Source organism: Aethalodelphis obliquidens, unplaced genomic scaffold (genome assembly GCF_003676395.1).
Source record: "Aethalodelphis obliquidens isolate GAN/ISIS:26980383/991018 unplaced genomic scaffold, ASM367639v1 scaffold34, whole genome shotgun sequence".
Taxonomy (NCBI): Eukaryota; Metazoa; Chordata; class Mammalia; order Artiodactyla; family Delphinidae; genus Aethalodelphis; species Aethalodelphis obliquidens.
In genome coordinates this window covers 11,723,340-11,745,433 of record NW_020837978.1, presented here as the reverse complement: position 1 = coordinate 11,745,433, position 22,094 = coordinate 11,723,340, and the positions used below count along the sequence as shown (strand labels likewise).

Here is a 22,094-nt window from a genome sequence, read left to right as displayed (position 1 = left end):
CTCTTTGTGCTTAAAAGTATTTTGCTAGGAATGCCTTGTGTAATCTATAATACACTGGTTTCCTGGCATTCACCGATCAAAATTAGGAATTATTGAGAAATAACCTTCAAGTTTTCAGGTGAAATAAAATTAGAGCTCTCGTAAATTTGATACTTACTAACCTTCACATTATGTTTTATACATATTAAACCCCTAAATGATTTTTTAAAAGAAATGGAGCCAATAATTTATTTCTACATGTAAAGCTGTTCTGTGTCTTCCTCAAAGTATTTATTTACCTTTTATACCCTGCTAATTTTGATAAACTCATTTTGTTACTAACAATTTTAAATAAAAACCAAAACTATAATCCTCCTATCTTTTTTATAAGGTGAAATTACATCAATCACTATTAACAATTTTGTGTATATTCTTCATGGTATTTTCCTTAGAAGTATCATGTAGACTAATGCTAAACATGGAACGCAATTTTTTTAACATTACACATGATTTTTAAAAATCACATTTTCAAACACTTAGTAACATGAGGAAAGACTTACAATGTAACTTAAACTGTAGAAAATTCCACCGCATAAAACAATTACGTTGTGCTTAAAAAATATAACTGTACAGAAAGCAGACCAGAGAAACTAAAACTAGTAATAAAAACTGGTATTCTCCCCAGCAGAATCTTCATAATTTTCTGAAATTTCCAAATTTTCCACAATTAAAATGAATTTCTTTAAATACAAAGCCAAAAGGAAATCTTAAAAATTATTTAAATGGTATCAGAGGAAAATAGGTGTGTTGCCGTCATAGAAGCAGCACCTGAACGCAAAAGAAGTAATTAATGAAAAAAAGCAGCTATTTTAAACATTACTTATGTCGTGCTAATAAAAAGACCTGGATAAGGTACATGAGAACGGTAGACAATTTTTGGAGCCAGTGATACACTGCTATATGGAAGTCAAGGATAATATGAACATTGTGACATTAATACCATGGGCAAGAGTATTCTGAAATTGCCCAAAACACTAAAAGGCATTTGAAACAAATATTAATATTGTTTCACTTTCTCAGGACTTTTCTACATAACATACCAAGATAATGTTTCTGAAATTGACTACACTGACTATCTAAAAAGACTTCCAGCCAAAAACAACAACAGAAGATAGAGCATGAGGATAAAAGAGAAGAATTTCACCACTATGCTCATCCTGTCTCTATAACTGCATGGTCTAATTTTGTAGACTCTAGTTACATGCGGCTTTTAAAATTAACTAAAACTAGCCAGACCAGCTAGGTCTCGAGGACTCAGGAGTCACAACTGGCTAGTGGCTACCGTACAGGACGACAAAGACACGAACACTTCCATCATGGCAGAGAGCTCTCCTGGCCAGCGCTGACCTATAGAATTTTCATGCCTTTAGTCTCAAGACCCAGCAGCAGCCCGTGTCTGTGTGCTGTCCTCTGCTAGGAGTTAAGACCCAGTACACAGGGCAAGTCGGACAGACCGAACTTCTTTTCAGGCAGCAGGGTGAAAGGACAGGAGGGGTGAACAGAGCGGGAGCTGATAAATCCCCTCCAATGCGGCACAGATGGCTCACAGTGTAAGTGGTCTAGCTCTTACAGGAGGGGAGAAGGGAAAACGGAGGTTGGAACCATTCAAAAGCCACAAGCTTATTCAGAAAATGAAGAACTGTAGAAAAACTTTCTCTGTGCCAAGCAATTACACCAAAGGGGCATTTTTATCACAAACAATTTTAGGTGATCCTATTGTAGCTTGAGGGTGAAAGGTCAGCAAGCATCAACGAACAAAGTGCCACACGAAACTGTTCTGAGTTAGGCTGCACCTTGCTGCCCTCGAGGCTATAGGCACTAAGAGGTATAAACCCACAAACAGAGGACTCTGGGCTTGCTGCCTCTGTTCCTATACATGCAGGAGACCTCCAGAGAGAAACCATCACCCCACATTCCTGTGTGCAGGGAGAGGCGTGGGTGGGGAAGGATGCACACACCATAGACACCTTTCCTCTAGATTATCTCCTATCCACTCCCCTCCAAGCTCTGCAAAAGCCTCCAAATGCTTCCCGACCCAACAGTACACAGGGCACTGAGCGAGCTGGAAGAACACGAGCCTGCCATAAACACATCCTGCCATCACTCATCACTAAAACAGAACCAAGTGAGACAAGGGATGGCCAGAGTTTTATTTTACTTAAGGAGGAAACCAGTGAAGGGATGATTGCTCACAGCGATACCCAGTTACCGGCAGAACTAGAATGATAGGACAATGTCAGTGCATATTACAACACATCAATTTTCTGATGCATCCAATAGTGCTTAAAATGGCTGGAATCCAAGAATCTGGGGCTAATATAATTTGACAGATTGCAGTGTGAACGGTTACATCACATAGCCTCTATCACTTCTAAAAGGCTGCTGAAAATACACAGGCCCCAAGAATTCTGTTTCCTTGACCCTGACCTAAAGTTTAGTCGCCGCTGATGTACTCCAAAGCCATTCTCCCTCCGCCTGCCTTAGGCCTGCGCCCTCCACCCAGCTGGCACAGATCCATCCTCTTTCGTGTACCAAGTGCCGGCTCAGAGACTACAGAATCCAGCGCTCTGTGCCCAGGAAGGGGTGCCCCACCCATACAAACCAAACTCTCACTATTCCTACAGGGCAGGCTTCCCAACACATCTGAGGAATGACCTGCTGGGGAAAACTAAACAGGGATCGCTTCCTTTGAGCTTGGTCAGGGTTTCTGCTCTCCAAGTCCTAGGGTGAGGTCTAATTACAGGATGCTGGCACCCAAACCCAGGGAACAAAACAAACCGATTTTAATACAGTCCCTTAAGTATGCTGTTATATGACACAGCTACAGCTTTTATGAGAAGTGGTTAGGTAATGTATACCTAGAACCTCAATAACAACTGCCCTTTGAATGCCTCTTTTCTGCCAGGTACTAAGGACTTTAAATAAATCATCCCATTAATCACCTCTGAGAAAGAAATTATTCCTCCACTTACAGAGCTGGGAAACAACGGGCAGGAGCCAAGCAGAACGGCCAGATCAGGTCTGCTAGTTCTTTTCACCTTGGTGGGACTGGGAGCCATCCTTTCACGGATGACAGCATGGTCCTCTCTGCCAATTTCCACGAGAAAAGTTGGAGGGCTTTGGCCTCCTGGCCCAGGACTGGCAGGAGGATGAATGCCCAGCAGTTCTCTCCAGGAAGCCTCTCGATCGTGTGCATTCACGGCTCCAGGGCCCTGAGCGCAGACCAGTGCAACTGAGCCTGCCTCCAGTTCCAGAGTCCACCCGGGAAGGCGTAATTCCGGTTCACACAGGTGCCTTCTCGCTGGGGATATACAATATGCAGACGTTCTGAGCTCGCTCTGCCCACCACCCGCCAAAAAAAACCCAGTCAGTTCCTCAGACGGAAAGCACCTCTTGACCTTGATTCTGCTTCACAAAAGGGCTAAGACACTGGAGGAGAATTCGTGACAAGTCAGCCCGCGGTGGTGGCCAGTATCCTTCCTTCCACTACCAAGAGTAGCCACTTGATGGCAATCTTAACCTATTCCCTTGGAATTCTTCCATAAAGGGAGACCCCAGGAGGGGGGAGGCACCAAGAGTGGGATGGCTGACCCTGTGGACACTGCTAGAAGACAGCATCTTTGCAGGACCTGCGTCTGCAGCGGCAGGAGTGTCCAAGGTGGAAGAAGAAACTAAGCCACCATGCTCCCTTGGGTTACTCGCCACAATACAGACTCCTGCGAGGGCCTAGGTAGAAGTGATTATACAGGCTCTGCAGTCAGACAACTCAGGAAGATGGATATCTCTCAGGCCCCGTGGCACGTTCACATCGGGCTTTCCATCAACAGACTGAAGTGCGAGGCAGACAGATGGTAACAAACAGGCTAATAAATCAACGGCAAGCTCCCGCCTCTTATCTCAGCACCTTGTCCCCTGAAACCACAGAAAAAAAGCCAATAATGAAAAAAGGCAACTTTCCTTAAAAGGTGTAACACTTGTTGAATAAAGCAGCCCAGCACTTTCCTTCTTATTTAAATTGTAAAAGAGAAGGAAAAAACAACAACAAAAAAAGCTATTTGCATCTTCTGCAGAAAAGGCTCTCCAGAAAAAAAAATAGAAACACACTGTAAATTGCATTCACTAGACACTTCTATTTTCAGTGGCAGGAAGATAAACATCAAAATGTGGGGAGAAGGGGGAAGGAAACGGGACTGTTATCAGGAACCAGTTGGCTCTCTCAGCTTGGATGATGACGTGCCCCCACCCCAAACACACACACACACACACACACACACACACACACACACACACACACACACTTTGACCTGGCCCTGTGCTTCCTAACGCTTGGCTTCTCGATTTATAAGGAGGGTTCAGGCGGAGAGTGGAGTGTGTGCCAATATATTCCTCTGAGGGACTCAAAGTGCCAGCGGAGAGGCTCCCAGCTCACCCTTTACAACTGTAACGCTTTCCAACCGAGTCGACTGGAAAGGCCCTTTTCAAACAGTACTGGTTGTCTGAAGTCAGGTCAAGGACTGCGTGAGACGGGATAAAGCCACTAGGGTAGAGGTTAGACAATTTGCAGTGCAGATCCCACTAGAAATGAGTAGGCCCCCTGCATGCCAAAATGGAATACTCTGCAATATTTCCACTGGCATGTCACCGCCCTGATGGTGTCTGAAGAGGATTCATCAACCGTCTAGAGGGTAGGATGCAACTTTCAAAACATGGATTCAATGAGTCCCTTTCACGAACACCCCAATCGTACGGGAAGGGAGAATGTCAGAAATAACAGTTAAATGTTTCCGACGTGGAGACCTTGAGCTGCCTTCACGCATCAGAAGGCAGAGCCGTGAAAACCTGGAAGGAAACCGCCACTTCAGACAGCACTGCAAGCTGGCCTGCGAGTCTCGAGCCCAGATGGCGTCCCCTGTCATCAAGACCAGGTGCCAAGTGTGACCAGGATGCCCACCTACCTGCCAAAGGGAAGTGCAGACCTGGTTAAGGAATAACCCAGAAGACAAGGGCAGGGCAGCCGGGAAGAGGCCCTGTGTGCACAAAGAGCTGACTCGTTACATCCAAGGTGTGAAGGAACCAAGAACACCGGCGACAGGTCAGGGAACGGTGCAGAGAGGGGACCTGGGTCCCAGGACGCCAGGAACAAGGAGCCCTAGAGCTTTCCCTGGCACATCACAGGGACAGCCTGGCTGACAGGCTGGGCTGACACTGGCCACTCCTCCCCTTGAGAGGCACGGCTACGGTTATGAAATAGCTCACATTTCCTTCACTGTCCCCAAACCTCCTGGAACACGAGACCTGTACTGTTTTACAATCTTTCGGGAAGAAATTATGAGGAAGCCAAATCTGGGGACTCTGCAGGAGGACCCTGAAGGCCATGGAGAAAGCTGGAAGGATAGACGAGATCTGGCAGCAGGGAGATTAACTAACGCATTCTACATGAAGGGATGTGTGGACTGCAGGGCAATTTCCCCAAAGCCTACCCAGTTAATCACTCTTCTGGCTTTAAATATACACGGTAGAAGGCTCAAGTAACAACAGGTTATTTCCAGAAACTAAGATAAAAGGTCCTCTAAATTTGGGGGAATGGGATCTAAGAAATTCAGAAGCAAAGCAAAACTGCACTAGTCCATTGTGGTAAATCTGACAGTAATTGTAAACTCCATAAATATACATATCACAGAACTCAAATCATGAAATGGGCAAGATTTAGAAAACACATGAGGCCTTTCTCCAAGTAGAAGGAGGTGGGTGGCATTATCAGTTACAAGAATGAACACAGATAAATTCCATGCGTGGGCAAGCTACTTCGGGCTGACTGCAGCCCTATCTGGTGAATGCCACAGGGCCTTCCCCTTCCATACAGGTTGAGAATTTAAAATAATTGGAAAGCACTGCCCTAAATTACATTTACAGCATAATATTCAAGCAAATAAGATGAATTAACGTATAACAAATAGGATTCCCTCAACTTCAAATAATCCCATGATTTTTCCAAACTCAAGCCTAGAACCATCCTTCCTAGGCCATCTCAATTGCCAATCCCCTCCCAAGCCCTTAGGGCCTAAGAAACACCTTGTTTGCCCTCTCTTAGGGCTCTTGGCCTTGGATAGCTGCTCCCTGTGCATATGAATCATGTTTCAATCCCCACTGAAGTCAGGGACTTGGGCTAATCCAAGTGGTCTCACAGAAGCAACAACTCAATAAATAAATGTCCAACTTTAATTCTACCCAATTGAGAGGAACAACATCTTCTCTAAGGTCAAACAGCCCTTACAGTTTCCTGACCTACCAGGAAATAGTTATAGTCTCACAAAAAGAAACATGGTACAAAATAACACAGCAATTAACTTAATCTACAATTGAAACAAATAGAACTGTCACCATCTCAAATCCCTACTGGACTGTTACAGACTTAATGCCCACCAGTCAAATTCTTATGTTTAAACCGTAACACCCAGTGTGACTGTATCTGAAGGCAGAGCCTGTAAAGGTGACGAAGGTTAAATGAGGTTGTAAGGGAGGGCCCCTAATCTGATAGGGTTGGTATCCTTTTAAGAAGGGGAAGAGAAACCAATGCGCGCTCTCGCTCTCTCTCGCGCGCGCTCTCGCTCTCTCTCTGCCAGGAACCAAGGCCTCACCAAGAACTGAAGTGGCCGGCACCCTGGATCTTGGACCTCCAGACTCCAGACTACGAGAAATAAAGCTCTATAGTTTAAGCCATCCAGTCTGTGATATTTTCTTATGGCAGCACAAGCTGACTTATATATAGACTTACACCACAGCCACAAGAAAATGGAAAGAAATCAGCAATCTCACCACACTGCTGCCTCACGTTTTTGCATCCGCAAGGCCATCAAGCTGATCATGGGGTCCTCACAAGAATCAATCTAACTGAGAACACACTGTATTAGCAGAGAAGGCACATGACTTACAGATGCCAACTGCCCTTGGGGAAAAGCCAAGTCTTGAACCCCAGTTCCAGAATGTCCTGAATTATAACACCAAGGCTGAGTATTCTAAACACGCAGACTAAGAACAGTACCACAAAGCGGGCGGGGCAGGGGTGCCACAAGAGAAAAGTGACATGGAAGAGGATGAGAAGTAACTGTTTAAAAGCCCACTTGGTCTGGACTCGCACAACCGCTCAGACTGAAAACTGTGACGCTGGTTTAGCATGGAGAATCTGGCCCCACGAGTGCCACCACGAGACGGTAAATGTCATCCTTGAGCACGAGTGCTGCCTCGAGATGGTAAATGTCATCCTTGAGCACGAGTGCCACCATGAGACGGTAAATGTCATCCTTGAGCACGTCCAACTGTGGGGTCCTATTCAAGCACTGCTTGAGGCCTCCAAGAGCTGCTTACTGGACACACCTGTGCCTCTGTCTCTGAGGCACTTTCAGGTCTCAACAGACACTCTCTGGCATCTGGTACATTCTGGAGAAATATCATAAACTCACGTAACATCATAAAAGCTCCTAAAAACAGAGACAGCCATGTTGACAAACCACCAAATGAGCACATACTTTAAAGAAGTCAAATGAGCTAGAAGGGGCGGGTGAAAACTTTTCTGGGGCGACGGAAAAGTCCTGTATCAACACTGGAGCTCTGGTCATACGGGTATATGTGCATCTGGCAACTCACGAAATTGCACACCTAAGATAAGTGATTTCACAGAGTGTAACGTCTTCCTCGATTTATTTAAAAAAAAAAAAAAAAAGTGGGGCAAGATCTGGCTTCAGGAGTCCTGGGTTCAGATCCTGATTTGACCACTTCTTAGCAACGTAGCTTTGAGCATGCTGCTTTCCATCTGAGGCCCACTAAACAAACCCGCAAAGTTATGATAGTAATCGTATAATTACCACTGTTATGAGAATTAAAAGCAGTAACTTTTATTTTCTTAAAAGGACAGTTTTATTTTAAACTACCAATCAATGTATCTTGCACATAGGTAGGCTTTCAACAAATGTAGTTCAGAAAGAAAGGATAAAAGGGTGACCCAATTCCAAGAATGTTTATGATAATGAGACTTATATAAAGACATCACAGTTATGAATAAATGTGCGCTCTGGGAACAGGGAAAATAACATGGGCTGTGACCTGGGGTGAGGGGGCGAGAGGGTCAAGGTGTATGCATTTTCAAAATGAAATCTGGAGTGAGCGATGGTACAAACTCCTGAACAGAGAGGAACACATCCACAGTGTAGCAGAGGGGTGCTGGGCACAGGGGCAGGGACACAGCCGGTGTGCAGGTGACCACACACTCCACAGAGCACCCAGGAGCTGTGCATACAGCAGCAGTGAACGTGGATGAAGCTTTTCTCTCCTGACACTTAAAATCTACTGTGGGGCGAGAGCTTATAATAAACAAACAGAATAATACAAGGCCAGGCAGTGAGAGAGTCTACGTCAAAAAATATTACAAGGTAAGGAGCTAAAGGGTAACAGGCAAAGGCACAATTTTTAATAAGATGCTCAAGGAAGAGGTCTCTGGTAATGGCACATTTGACCAGGACCCTGAAATGCCAAGAGTGATCAAGTCACACAGGTACCCAAAGCGAGAGAGTTCTAGACAGAAGCATCGGCAAGCACAAAAATTCTGGGGCAAGAGTATACTACCAAATGCATTTGGAACAGCAGGAAGGCTAGACTAGGTGAGGGAGAGATGGGCAGATAAGACCAGAGAGATGCTGGGGGACCATATCAGTGTCCAGGGTAAGATGCTTGCCTTTCACGCTAAGAGAGACGGGGGGACATGCGGGACACCGCATGTGCTGATTCACACTACAAAGGACTGTTCTAGCTGCTGCCTAGACAGGTAAAAAGGCAGGAGTTGAGGCAGCTTTAGGAGTCTCAGCCCAAGACAGAGGTGGTGGACTCGTGGCAGTGGCGCAAACTTAGTTTCAGAACATATTGTGAGTTTAGAATAAACAGGTTTTGCAAAATCGGGGCGGGGGTGGGGGTGGGGGGTACCAGATAACTCCCAGGTTTTGATCAAAGCCACCAGAAGTATGGAACTGGCATTTACTGACAATGGAAAGACAGGCAGGGGGGGGAGCAGATGGGAGGGAGTGGAGAGACAGAGCTGGCTTGGTAGACCTCAAGTTCAGGAGACCTATCAAGAGAGCAAAGTGCGGAAGGCAGGTAGGCAACTGGAGTTCAGGAGAGAATCATCATGTCAAACACCGCCGGATGGGCAAACTAAAGCTACACGGACTGATAACTGGATTCGGCCATCAAGGTCATTATTAGCCTTGGTAAAGGGCCTGACTCTAGGGGCTCAAAAGAGAATGAGCGGGGAGAGGATATTAACATGAATATAAATACTAGAGGGAAACACTGTGTAGACATTTTTTTTCCGAGGAATTCTATAAAGTAAAAGAAATGAACAGCAGGAGGGAGATAGATTATCGGAGGGTTTATTTTATGGGAGAAACTACAACATGTTTTGTTTCCTGATGGGAATGATCTAGTAAAGAAGTAAACAAATGACGAAGAAAAGAGGGATATTTTCCAGAGTGGTGTTCTCATAGAGATGAGAAAAAGGGATTTTGGTGCCCAAAGGGAGGCACTGAGCAGACAGACTCTTAGAGGCGGAAGAGCTTTAAAAAACATCCCAGGGGGGCTTCCCTGGTGGCGCAGTGGTTAGGAATCCGTCTGCCAATGCGGGGGACACGGGTTTGTGCCCCGGTCCGGGAAGATCCCACATGCCGCAGAGCGGCTAGGCCCGTGAGCCACAACTGGTAAGCCTGCGTGTCTGGAGCCTGTGCTCCACAACGGGAGAGGCCGCGACAGTGAGAGGTACGCGCACCGCGATGATAAAAAAAAAAAAAAAAAAAAAAATCCCAGGACACAGCAGGTTTCCATCCCCTCGGCTTCAACATCTCTCAAAGTTGAGCCATTCTAAGAACACGGGGAGGCAGGAAAACACTGTGGAACTGTCTCAAGCTCAGACATCACACGCACCCCCGCCCCAGGTGTCACTACCTGAGTGGTGTGCCCCTCTTACTACAGGGGTCCAAGCCAAGAGGATGGGGCTGTAATCAAAGAGAGAGCACAGAGCTCACAGGACTGCCAGAGGCGGCAGGCTGAGGTAGCTGGATGGGCAGCGGGCCTCAAGCACAAGTGACAGGAAAAGAGGAGCAGAATACATTCACCTCCAGAGGCACCTCCATCCTTAACGCTCCATGAAATCCTCACACGCAGCCATGCCTACTGGGAAGGCTGGTGTCTCGCCATCATTTAAATTGGATTTCTGGTTCCAATCAGCCTTCAGCATGATCCATTCCTTCCAGTTAAGCTCATCAGCAAGGTTCAAAATTCCTCATCTGTAAAATCATGAGCCTGACCTACATACCTCCAAAAGTCCCTTCCAGCTCTAGCAATCCGTAATTCTGTGGCCGAAAGGGCTGCAGGCAGGCTCGCCATTCCCTTGGTGCCAGAGCTGTACAAGCAGGCTGGCCACTGAAACCTGCCGTTTGTCCCACTGGACTGTGACGTCAACAATCCCGGCCAATGTCTATTTGCTGGTCCACACCCCTGCCCCACACTACCCCGTCCCAGCCTCAGCCCTCGCTCCAACAGTCCCACAGCTTTCAAGGCCCACAGGAATGCAACTTCTTTACTGAAGCTCTTCCTGGTAGCTCGGCACTGGGCCTTTCACATCACCTGCCTCCCTGCTGGCCTCCTCACATCAAACCAGTCACACACACCTCTGATTTTTAAAGCATTTTGGTCTATTTTATTGTGCTTCATTGATACCCAGTCACACATATTTCTCTCTTGTTACAAAGCACCTCACAGTTACCATGGCTTACACTTATAACTGGAAGCATATTTTCTTTTCTCCCATAAAATAATGCATCACTTAATGACATCTTAGATGAGATGAAATAAGCTGTTCTGACTCCCCCAAAATTAGCAATTTCAGTTCCGTCTTTATTACTCACAATAGCTCCTACATACTAAGAATTCCATCAAGTACTGATCAGATGGGAGCTCTATCTAGAAATTTCCCATCTGCATTACTCAGGGTCATGAAGACTGACGACAGAACACCTACAAGAGAAAGAAATCAAGCCTTCCCAACTCCACCATTATCCAAGAGAGATGCAGCTTCATTTTTAAACAAAGAATAAATGTAGGGTTTTTTCAAGAAGTGTATTTGCCCTCACGGCCTTGCTCTCCCATGGAGTGCCGTCAGGGGACGCAGGTGACAAATGTCTCAGGCGCTGGACTGTTAAGAGAAAACTTAACTCCTGGCCCAGCCTGCAGAGGCCACAAGCACGGACACAGCAGCAGTTCAACCTGGAAAAGCCAATTTCTTCGGCAGGGGGTGGGGGGAGATGGTCTTTCCTGTTGAAGTAGAGACTATCTTGAGAACTGCTGGACATCAGAGCTTCAGGCCAGGAGAAGGCCACCATACAGTCACAGCATTCATTTCAAATATGGCCAAAAATACACTTCCATTCATCAGACAAGGTGCCCAGACTTTGATTTTGACTCGGAAGTCACACTTTAATCTCATCCTATAAACAGTGAATTTGCAGAAGCTGGGCCCGTGTTTCATTCCACAGACATCAGTAATCTCAGAGAGATTTTGAAGAGTCCAACAAAATTCTACCCTCTTAAAAAAGCAATGGGATGGGGCGGGGGGTGCGGTTTGCACAGGGGGTCCTATATTTGTACTTCTAGCTTTGATCCTTGGCTACAAATGGACAGTTGTTGCCAGCAAGGCCACTGCCCTCTCTCACCACCTCATGGAGGTGAGTGGCAGCCCTCTGCCAGCTGGCTGGTTCCACAACAATATTAAAAACACAAATCTATATCCCCAGGTGAAGAAACAGAAAGAAATAATGAATGTATCTGTGTGGAAGAAGGATGACCAATCAGGAGGAATGCAGTTTTTCGATTTCCTCTATCAATTCAATGACAAGTGCTAATGAAGCCCAGAACCATGGTCACACGAATAAATACTTGTACTGCCCCTCACTTCTGAGGTCTCTTTGCCAACGAAAGATTTCACAAATCTCCTTCAAAAGAAATTGCTATTTGAAAAAAAAAGTATTCCTACAATTTTGTATTTTTGAAGTCCTATCTTTATAGGGGGTTCCAAAACTACTTCTATTTCTTTAAGTGGTGGCTATTATAAGCCAAGGAGAAAGCTGGGGTTTAAATCCTGGGTCTGCCCCATACTCGTAGTGTAAGCAAATTGCTAATCCGCCCTAGTGCAGTTTCCTGTACTTCTAGAAAACGGCTGGTTCTGAAAGTTAAATGAGCAAACTACAGGTGAAGTGCCGGAACGGCAACGGGCAAAGAGCAAGCGCTCAGTGTAGGTTCCAGCTTTCACAACTACTGTAAAATTCGAAGGAAAGAGAGTCCAGCTTCCCTTAAATCCAGTCAAGATGCTTTAGCTGGCCACGGGGTTTGCTGGATCTCAGATGAAATTTATAGGAAGCAAATGAAATTCAAATATAGCTAATGGCTCCCCTCTCTTACTGTGTAATTATGTGTACTCATTATTTGTGTAGCATGTTATTATTTAAATGTCCCTAATTTCAGCCCCAGCAGGCCAAGGGCCCTCAGAGTGGCCGAGCCCTCTGCCTCTGCCAGCCTTTCTGAAGCTTTTGTCAATTTATTACTGCCGGGAAAAGTGGCACCATCTACAGCAGAGAGTAGACAGAAGGCTCACATCCAGCACAAACCTTAGCATCGCCTCCCCTGAAGCCTGGCTACAGCCAACAAGCTGTGTAACAACGGCTTCAATTCCTACAGACAACCCACTGGGATGTCCCAGACTCAAGATTCGTTACCTCCAGTAGGACAAAAAAAAATTCTTCCCTCGTCACTTCGGAACCACAAACCAAGACTGATGGCAAACATGGATTTTATGACATAAAGTATGAGGTCTCTCTACTATCTTGTGTCTGCTTGGCTTATTACGTCTCTACCAGACCTGCACAAGGGGCGTGGCTGAGCCCAGGCACTCAGACAAGCTGCTGTTGTTGGCACCCTGTTAGCAGACGCCAGCCCCCGACCCTCCTCACACAGGAGGCCAGGGCAGGGGGCCGCTTGTTCATCATCCTAGCATGCCTGTGATTTCGCAGAGGTGATGTCAATTCATTTCCCAATTAGATAAAAATTATGTCAAGCCCATTCTACTGTGAACTCAAGATATTATTTTAAAATTGAATTTTCCCAGGAAACTCTGGCAAGACCAATAACCAAGAAACATCTTTGCTTTGAAATACAGGGGGGAAAACCAAACACCTTGTTTTCAGTACTACTGTTGCAAAGATAGGATGCCATTTTCCTCCATTCTGGATTCTAAAATAAGTACTGGATTCAAAGTTACTTGAGCCGTAATTCCAATTCTGCTACTGCAGCATAAATAACCATGTGCAATTAGGAAGTTACTACCACAGAGAACACACTCACAGAGCCCACCAACAAGAATGTCATCTTGCCCTCACAGACAGAAACCCCACAGGTCTCAAGAGGTACCTCCCTACCCACGATCCTCAAGCCATGAAGCATGAGAAAGGGAGCACAGGGGGCAGAAGCCCCACCAACACCGCCCTAGCCGGGGTGCAGGCACCTACTCTCACGTCTGTCCCGTCCAGTTTCATACCACACCTCCCAGCAAGGGCTCTGTACTGGACAGTTTCAAATTCTACTGTCAGATAACTTTCTGTCACAATTAAAACTAAAACAATGGAATTATTTCAACTTTTGAAAGGGAACCTCGAGGGGGTAGGGGACCAAAAAAAATGAAGAGAGAAATGGAAAGGAAAGGCATGACTGTTAAAACCACTCTTGCCCCACCACTAACCTATCTTCACTTGCCCCACGATGAAGAACCCCAAACAGTGTGCTGTGATGTACAGCGCCAGACAAGGTCACTCTACTGCACAGCATACGAATGATGATCTGTTATAACGCATCCACTCAAACTTGAGTGATAAATGTAGATGCGCACATATGTACACACATATGTACACATATGTACACACCTTCAGAGAGAAGGCTGCTTGCAGTTCTCACTACCCATCCCCACCAAGAGCCTTGGAGGCTGCCGGCTACTTCAGCTTTCTCTGGATCACACCCCCCTAGGACAGCACCCTTGAGATTCGGGGACCTACAGAGAGGGACTTATTCCCATGGTAACGCGTCTGGTTTCCATGCTTTCCAGTAGCCCCCGAGTAAGAAAGCACACATTGTTTAACATGCTAGCTGCCTTTAAGAAAATTATGCTTAAAACACACACAAGTTCTAAAACGAGGAGATGTATTTACTTAGAACTGCTATCGAAATCCAACATGCGGAATAACAAAAAGGTGGCCTTGGAATACAGCCTGCACAAACACCAACATGAACCAGAAAAAGGCACCAACTTCACAACCAAAAGAGGGGGGAGGAGGGAGGGAGGGAGGGAAAGGCAAGTCAGTCTGCATCAGGGTGAAAGGCAAACTACCACGACAAACAACAAAGACCACCTTTTTTATGGAGGTGGTAAAAGAATGATTTAAAGTCTTCAATGATCCCAATAGACATGTACGTGCCAACTTTTCTTAGAATTCCTTCCTCGGGATCGTCAAGCCCCGAGTATGCCAATGAAAACAGGAGCTACCTTTGGCCAGCTAGCTGGCAGCACTAGTTGCTTCTTGAATGCTTTATCTTAGTTTTTGTTCTTTTACCCAAATTCCACCATTATTCAATCCTGGACACCTGGCTACCTTCTTGTCCTAAAAGCGGATTTTTCCCAGTTGGGTGGGTTTTTTAGTTGTTAAAAGATTCCTAAAGCACGAAGGCATCACCATTCCAGAACAATAGAATGAGAGCATGCCTTGTCACAGCAGTAAAATCTAACCCCGTAGCAGCAGCCACTGCTCTACTATAACCCCAGGATCCAGTGATATTCTCCCCCCGTCACCCTCCCCTCAAAAACTTAAGAGCAGAATAGTATGTTCAATGTGAAGCAACGTCAACAAGACTGATCACGTCAAATGCTCTCTAAAAAGACACATGGCTTAGCATTTACTCCATTACAGGCAGCCAAGAAATGGCGGGGTCCCTACCTGGTAGGAGACCCATGAACAGATAGGGGTCCAAGCTGTGTAACTAACTGTGGCAACAGATTCCTCAAATTATTTTGCTTCTGCATGTGTGAAAGATTCAAAACGGGCCTTTCCCATACACATTGGCTCAGACTTCAGGCAGTTCTTGTTTCAAGTCACACAGTGCTAGAAGAGGGTGACAGAACCTGGGTGAATGGCAGGGCAGACCCCGGTGGTGTTCAGGAAGGCCACGTCAGAACACCCCGCCACGGCCTTGTGGAAAGGGAGCGCCAGAAGGTCCTGTCTGGAAGCACTGGTTCCAACAAGAGGCTCCCAGACAACTCACCTTACAACTAAGCAGGATGGAAAAAAACTGGACGCCCTAAGTCAGCCTGTCGCTCTGCCCCCTGGCAAGATGTCAGGTTCCCCATGTGTGATGACTCTTACCGGAGGATCACAGCCAGACCTCAAAAAGAATAATAGGGGCTTCCCTGGTGGCGCAGTGGTTGGGAGTCCGCCTGCCGATGCAGGGGACGCGGGTTCGTGCCCCGGTCCGGGAAGATCCCACATGCCGCGGAGCGGCTAGGCCCGTGAGCCATGGCCGCTGAGCCTGTGCGTCCAGAGCCTGTGCTCCGCAACGGGAGAGGCCACAACAGTGAGAGGCCCGTGTACCGTAAAAAAAATTAAAAAAAGGATAATAGGATCTCCTCTTCCTTATCTCCTCACTCCAAACAAGTACAAACCAGAACACGGTCAATTCATTCACATTTATCTAAGATTCTAGGAGATTAATGAGAACAAGAGAGGCTGTGGAATACAGCCGCAGCCACAACCCCCGAAATAAAATATAAATAGTAACCAAATGCTAGTTCTGAAATGGTGTTCACTGGATGATTTCATCCGAGTCACACTAACCCTGTTAAAAACAGACACCAGAATAAACTCAGACGGGAGCATGTTTCTCTCCAGGCTTCAAGGACCCACTTGATACCCATCCAGGATGAGGGACGCTTCGGACGCACGGGAACTCTGCCTCCACTGCCCACCTGTGGCTGTGCGGCCACCTGCCAGCTTGATCAACAAGGAAGGAAGCAGGGCCTGAGGAGGCTGTTGAGCCAGAGAGAGAGCGAGAAGGGCAGCAGGCCCACCGGTTCAGGCTACTTCCTATATAAACAGGGCGTAAGCACCGAAGTTGCCCCATTTCAGCGAGATCATCAAAGGCTTCTTCTGCCCTCATACTCGGGTAGAAAGACAGATATTCACAGAAAAACCTGTAAGTCAGGCTCCACACTCAATCCAAGAACGGGCAGAAACCAGATCGCAGCCCTGGTCTTGTCTATAGGGCGCAGACTAAGGCACCTTGCCAATTATATTATGCAACATACAAAGGAGCATCAAAACAAATCTATAAACCCAGCGGGATGTCCAGAATAACTACCGTTAGGGGCCCAGCCTGCGAAGCACGAGCCGCCCAAAGCACATCCATTTCGGAAACAAGGCCAGGCCCAGAGACATCATCCAAAACAACAAAACAGGCCACTCACCATTCACTGCTTTCAGGCTCCCAGCAATGCCTTCACCATGCTGCCTCTTCTGGGCATTCTTGAACTCCTTCAGAGACAAATAAAGGACTTTACGTACCACCCTTTCTTCTGACCACGGAATCCCATCACTGTCATCCTGGAGAAACAAGGAAGAATGGGGAGAGGGGATTACTTAACGGAAAGCAAGCAAATGTTAATTAAGAGTCAGAATAAAACCAACAAATCCCAAACAAGTATTAAGTGACTGAGACCAAGTTCTGGAGCTCAGAACTACCTCCTATAGTGGAGGGAGGGCACTGGCCCTTCCTGGAGAGACCACAAGCAAAGAGCTACCCCTCAGGCTGTAAAGGGACTGGAGGAGAGACACAAGCATCGCACTTCCTTTACATGCCCCGCACCAAATCCCATCATTCACTGGTAATAGAGAAGTTTTATATTCCTGGCAAAGTTTAGAAAAAAAAGGAGTTATTGCAGTCACAACAGGAGGTGTAATGCATCACTGTACTGGAGTTCTTTAAAGCGAATAATGCCAGAATGTAGGCACCTTACAGACACGAGCTACACCCCTTTGGAAAGTTTACTTACTGTTGGTGTTGTGGTTTGGTGCTACTTTCAAGGAATTTACAGTTCCGTCAGAAGAAATGAAACTGGATCTGTACTGGCCTTTTAAGGTGATGAATCACAAAAACGAGAGAGGGAGAGGGACCACTGCAGAAAAGGGCAATGGATCTTTGTGGACTAGAGAACGGGGTGGCAGGGGGATGGGGGGATGATTTTTGAAAAAGAATACATACAATAGGTCTTGAAGATTCTCATTTAAAAGTGTGGCTCCCTTATGTCAAAATAAAGGTGAGGCGGGGGGCACACCAAAGAACCAGAGGGCACTCCAGCAATTCCAGTAGTAAACACAGAACGACAGACTGCAGACCAGCAGGGATTGAGGCAGGACAACAGCCAAGTCTGGAAAGACGGAGATGGTCGATACCGGTGCCCCAAATGAGTTCACTGTTTTAGGGAACCGGCAAGAGAGTTTTTTATTTTAAGGTTTAAAGAGTTGCTTCACACAGCTTGGGATACTCACAGGTTCTCTTCTGTGGATATCTGCCTACTGTTTGCTAATCTAACAAGTTCTTACAGTCACACACCTACTTCAAGACTTAAGCATTTTATGAGTTCAATTTAGAGATGGAAGGATTATGGGCTTCTCAGTTATTTGGGGCCTTAAGAGAATAAGGAAAACATTAATACCCCAGTAAAGCAGGATTTGGGATACTCAGGTTCCTTTTGTTCAAACAGGAGGCCAAATACCCTAGAGTCAGGCTGGTGCTATTACACTCAACATCCAACAGAACTGGGTTTTTTTACTCCCTGCCACTTACCCGGCCAACTAAACCCTCCAGGGGCCGAGATAAGGGAAATAGATTATCCAAGGTCTTCTCCAGCTCACAAATTCCTAAACGCTGCATAAACACACACTACATCTTAGAAATCCAACCACACAGACTCTAAAACCCTAAGTAACTGAGGCGGTGCTCCTGTTAAGCTTCCAGAATTTCTTAGAATGACAGTGATTCTCCATTTCCATAACAAGGGGAAGAGAAGGCCTGGGAGAAAAGAGCTAGGATTTCCACCTAGCCCGGATGTCCTTCACTTCTGCAGACCTGCCAAGCCGAGGCTTCCGTCACCTCCAGAGGCAGAAGGCACATCCTGTGTCCCCAGTCGCTCTCCTAAGACAGACAAGGCATCTACAGACCAGGGTGGTGGTCGAGTCCACACATGAAGGCTGAAGGCAGACTTGGCCTCCACCCTGCGGGAGGAACACAGGTTACTTCTTAACCACCACTGGGTCCGAGTCACCAGAGACCTGCCAATTGCATGGCTGAAAACCAGGAAAACGAAGCGCTCTGACCAGACCCCACCTGAGGAGCCCAAGGAACCAACCTGCATAAGAGGCAAATGATTCAGCTACACAACACGTGGAAAGCACAATGAATCACTCTTGGCAACAAGCAACGCCCCTCAGTGTGAAAATGCCTCTAGCATTTTGGTTTCAACTGAATGATAATCTTAACCTCGGGAAGAGTTCATGCTCGCTGGGCTGAATTCCACCTTTCAGGATCCAGGGAAGTCTGTCGGGCAGAATTCTCTTCACCACCCCCAGGTTCCTACCCTCAGCATTCAGGTCTCCACAACAAGCCAGGCTGTGATTATAAATGATTATTTCCTACATACACAGAGTTTATAAATTGTAAAGCCCCAAAATAGCTTTCAATGTAAAATTCCTGTGACGATTTACTGCTTCCTGTTCAGACTGGTGCCTTCATTTTGGCTCCAGGCCTCCATATGGGAGAATTATACCCCGACAACTAATATCTAATTAAAACATAAACCATGTGAGAGGAAAACTCCTGCAAAGGAAGATGCATTTAAGGTTCACTTAGTTGACACCAGCAGCCCCATGACCCCTATAAAGTACTTTAAATACAGGAGAAGCAAATCCAGGACACAGAGTATGGGGTTTCCAGTTCTAGACATTAAAAATCAAACAAAACCACACACACACACACACACACACGAGTTCTTTTATAATCTAGAATGCTGGTCAAGACTTCCCTCAGTGTTGATGCAACGTGCAAACCTAGCAGGTAAGAAGTCGGCTCTGCTCTGTTTCCAAAAGCTCAGCAGGTAAGAATTCAGAGATTAGAAATCCAACTGCCATTCACAGCTGCAGAGTCACGATGAATCGCTACATTCCGCTTACACCCCTCCCTACTGGGAGGCTAGCAAGGTGGGCCTGCACCCAACCACGAGGCAGCACAGGGCTGTGCAACCTAAGCTGCGAGTCCTGGAAAGCCGGAAAGAAGGTATTTCAGAGGCCTAACGCTTACCCACCCTTACCATAGTTCTGAAGGACCAAGTACTGAGCGCTCTAGAAAACAACCCAGACGTAACTAACTCCCTCACCAGAAGTCAAGCAACTCCGGTGAACCCCCCTCTTCCCCGGCCACCCCCCAGCCCAAGAGCTTCTATGACCTTTAAGTCCAGCCCTCTGTTATATTGCCCCCTTTTCAGCAGCTGTCTCATTGAGAAGTAATGTCTCCATGGAGTCAGGAAATCGTTTCTCCTGCTCAGCACCTGAAACATGCCTGACAGAGTGAGAGCTCAGGATTTCTGAAAACTGTACACTCAGCCTCACACCTCCCATGTACCATTACCCACACTTGGCCTGCCAGTGCCCAACTTCCAGAATGGGTTAAGTGAAGTGCCTGAAATCACTCTAATTCCTGACTGAAACCACAGCTCCTCCCCAAAAACACTCCCCACGGTGACTAATCCAACAGGGCCAGGCGACACCTCACATTCTCAGCAGTAAGCGTGTCAGTGTCCTAACACAGGGGCCACACCACCCCTTCTGCCACCACCTAGAGCTCCCTGCAAAAAACAGCGCCCATCTCCAAGTCCACATGGCCTTACAGGGCCCAAATCCGCGGCCCCTGTTGCAGTCCCTTACCCTCAGCTAAACACCAACCAGTTCATTCACAAAATACCCCTTCTGAGTTCTCCCTGTTCTTCTTCCAAGGAACAAAGTAGCCAAGCATTCAGTCCATTCTACTTTACTGGTCAGCTTAATAAAGGCAGACACAGGAGGAGGCATAGCCACTGATATGGAGTCTAGCAGCCTCATTCTGATGCAAATTCAGCTGCCCAGAGTGTGTGTCTATTCTTGTGAACTGCATTATTGATTTAAAAACAGCTCTTGTCATTTGGAGTTTCCATAAGACCTCTAGGTTAACAGACCATCTAAAACTTGAGAAGAACAATCAGGCTCCCGATGACACACCACCTTTCCTCATTCCCCCCATCTCTTACTTGTTTCTCCCCAAGACCAAAAGATGCTTTGCAAACACTGAAATAAACAAAAATAATTGGGTCTGCTGGCTGTAGCGGGGGGAGGGAAAAAAATCTTCACATAGATCTAGATTCACTTGGCTATTGACTGCGAAAAATCACTTTCTTTGGCAAATGGAAGACTGAGTAATAAGACCTTTAAAAGTAAAAGTGACAGGGTTTTCTTTGCATTTGTAAAATGTCTACCATTCTTTGAAATAACTTTGAAAATGGCAACAGGTCAGGAATTAAACTAGAATGTTTATGGTCATACATGATCTTTTCATTAAAAGGAAAAATAACAGCATAACCTCATGCTGCCCCAAGTTTTATAACAGACATGTAAGAAAAAGGGGCACAGAAGGTAAGCACATGAAGACACTACACACCTTGCAGTAAACAGCACCATCTAACAATTCTCCAAAGCCCACAGTCCAGGTTAGAGATATAACAGCCTTGTACATCCTTCCATACCGTTGCAACTCCAAGTGTGCTCCAAAGACCACCAGTGCCTTAACCGCTTGGCATCTTGTTAGAAATGCAGGCTCATTTTAAGATCCTCTGGTGATTCCCATGCACATTAAAGTTTCAGAAGCTCTGCTGTACACACTAGTTCCCCATTCTGCCCATTTCACGTCACTTTCTAACCTCCATCACGATACAGGCAAAGGTAAAGAAAGATGAGGTGAAATCCCAAGATGAATACTTCTAACATCCATCTAATTGTTGCCATTTTTACTGTCAGAATACAGAAGTCTATATTAACATATTCTGAGAACTCTTCCCTTTGACGTCTGTTCACTGAACTAAAACAAGCGACCAAATAGCAAAAAGCGAAATCAACAAAAAAGCTAAGACAAGTAGTGGATAGTTCCTTGAATCATTCTTATGTGACATGATGTCTCAAACCCTCATTCTCTGATTACCCAATTTGGAATGACTTCCCTTTAAAAAGGTGACATCCAGAATTAAACACACATTCCAACATGTGAATAATACTCTAGAACAACAGGACCAACACATGCAATAAGATCATTTCTATTTCCGTGCACAGTCCAGAAGCTGGGATACATTTTAGTAGCCACATTACACAGCAGGACCTCATTAAGCTTGCAGTTAACTGTACCCTCCAAGGTGATTTTATTAGGGGGCGGGGGGATCCTTTTTTGGCCCCCCCATTACAAAGCAACAAAACCCAAAGGAAGGCTCCAATCCAACAAAAATCACAGCTCCCAGTTGTAGAATTGTTTTTCTGTGATGCTCTCCTGACCTCTAAGGTAAAAAACAAAAACAAAAACCAACACAACAGGCCACAGAGGGTCATGTGTGAATGAGACCATAAACCAAGTTGTCCTCCTTACCCAGGTTTACTGGACAGGACAGAAAAGAAGGTACGGGATTTGCTGGGTGCAGGTTGCTGTGTCTTCCCCACACACACCGTCATGGAGAAGGGCTGGGTTTGTGGACATGGGCGTGGCATGCATGACTGTTTTCAATGTGCTTGAGTGCCCAGCCCAACCTCCACTGACGGCATAAATTCAAATCAACGTTAGTTTAAATAAAGCCC

General features: G+C 46.2%; 1 protein-coding gene across 8 annotated transcripts in view; it reads right to left on the bottom strand.

Moving 5' to 3' along the window:
* JARID2 (jumonji and AT-rich interaction domain containing 2) overlaps positions 1–22,094 on the bottom strand; it is a 243,175-nt gene that overhangs the window by 111,278 nt on the left and 109,803 nt on the right. For all 8 annotated transcript variants that reach the window (XM_027128412.1, XM_027128411.1, XM_027128413.1 and 5 more), the window contains one exon: positions 16,640–16,775. Coding sequence is in view for 3 of the 8 variants with exons in the window: in XM_027128407.1 (XP_026984208.1) it covers positions 16,640–16,775 (136 nt within the window). In the remaining 5 variants the exon portion in view is untranslated. Of the gene's footprint in view, positions 1–16,639; positions 16,776–22,094 lie in introns of those variants that run through there.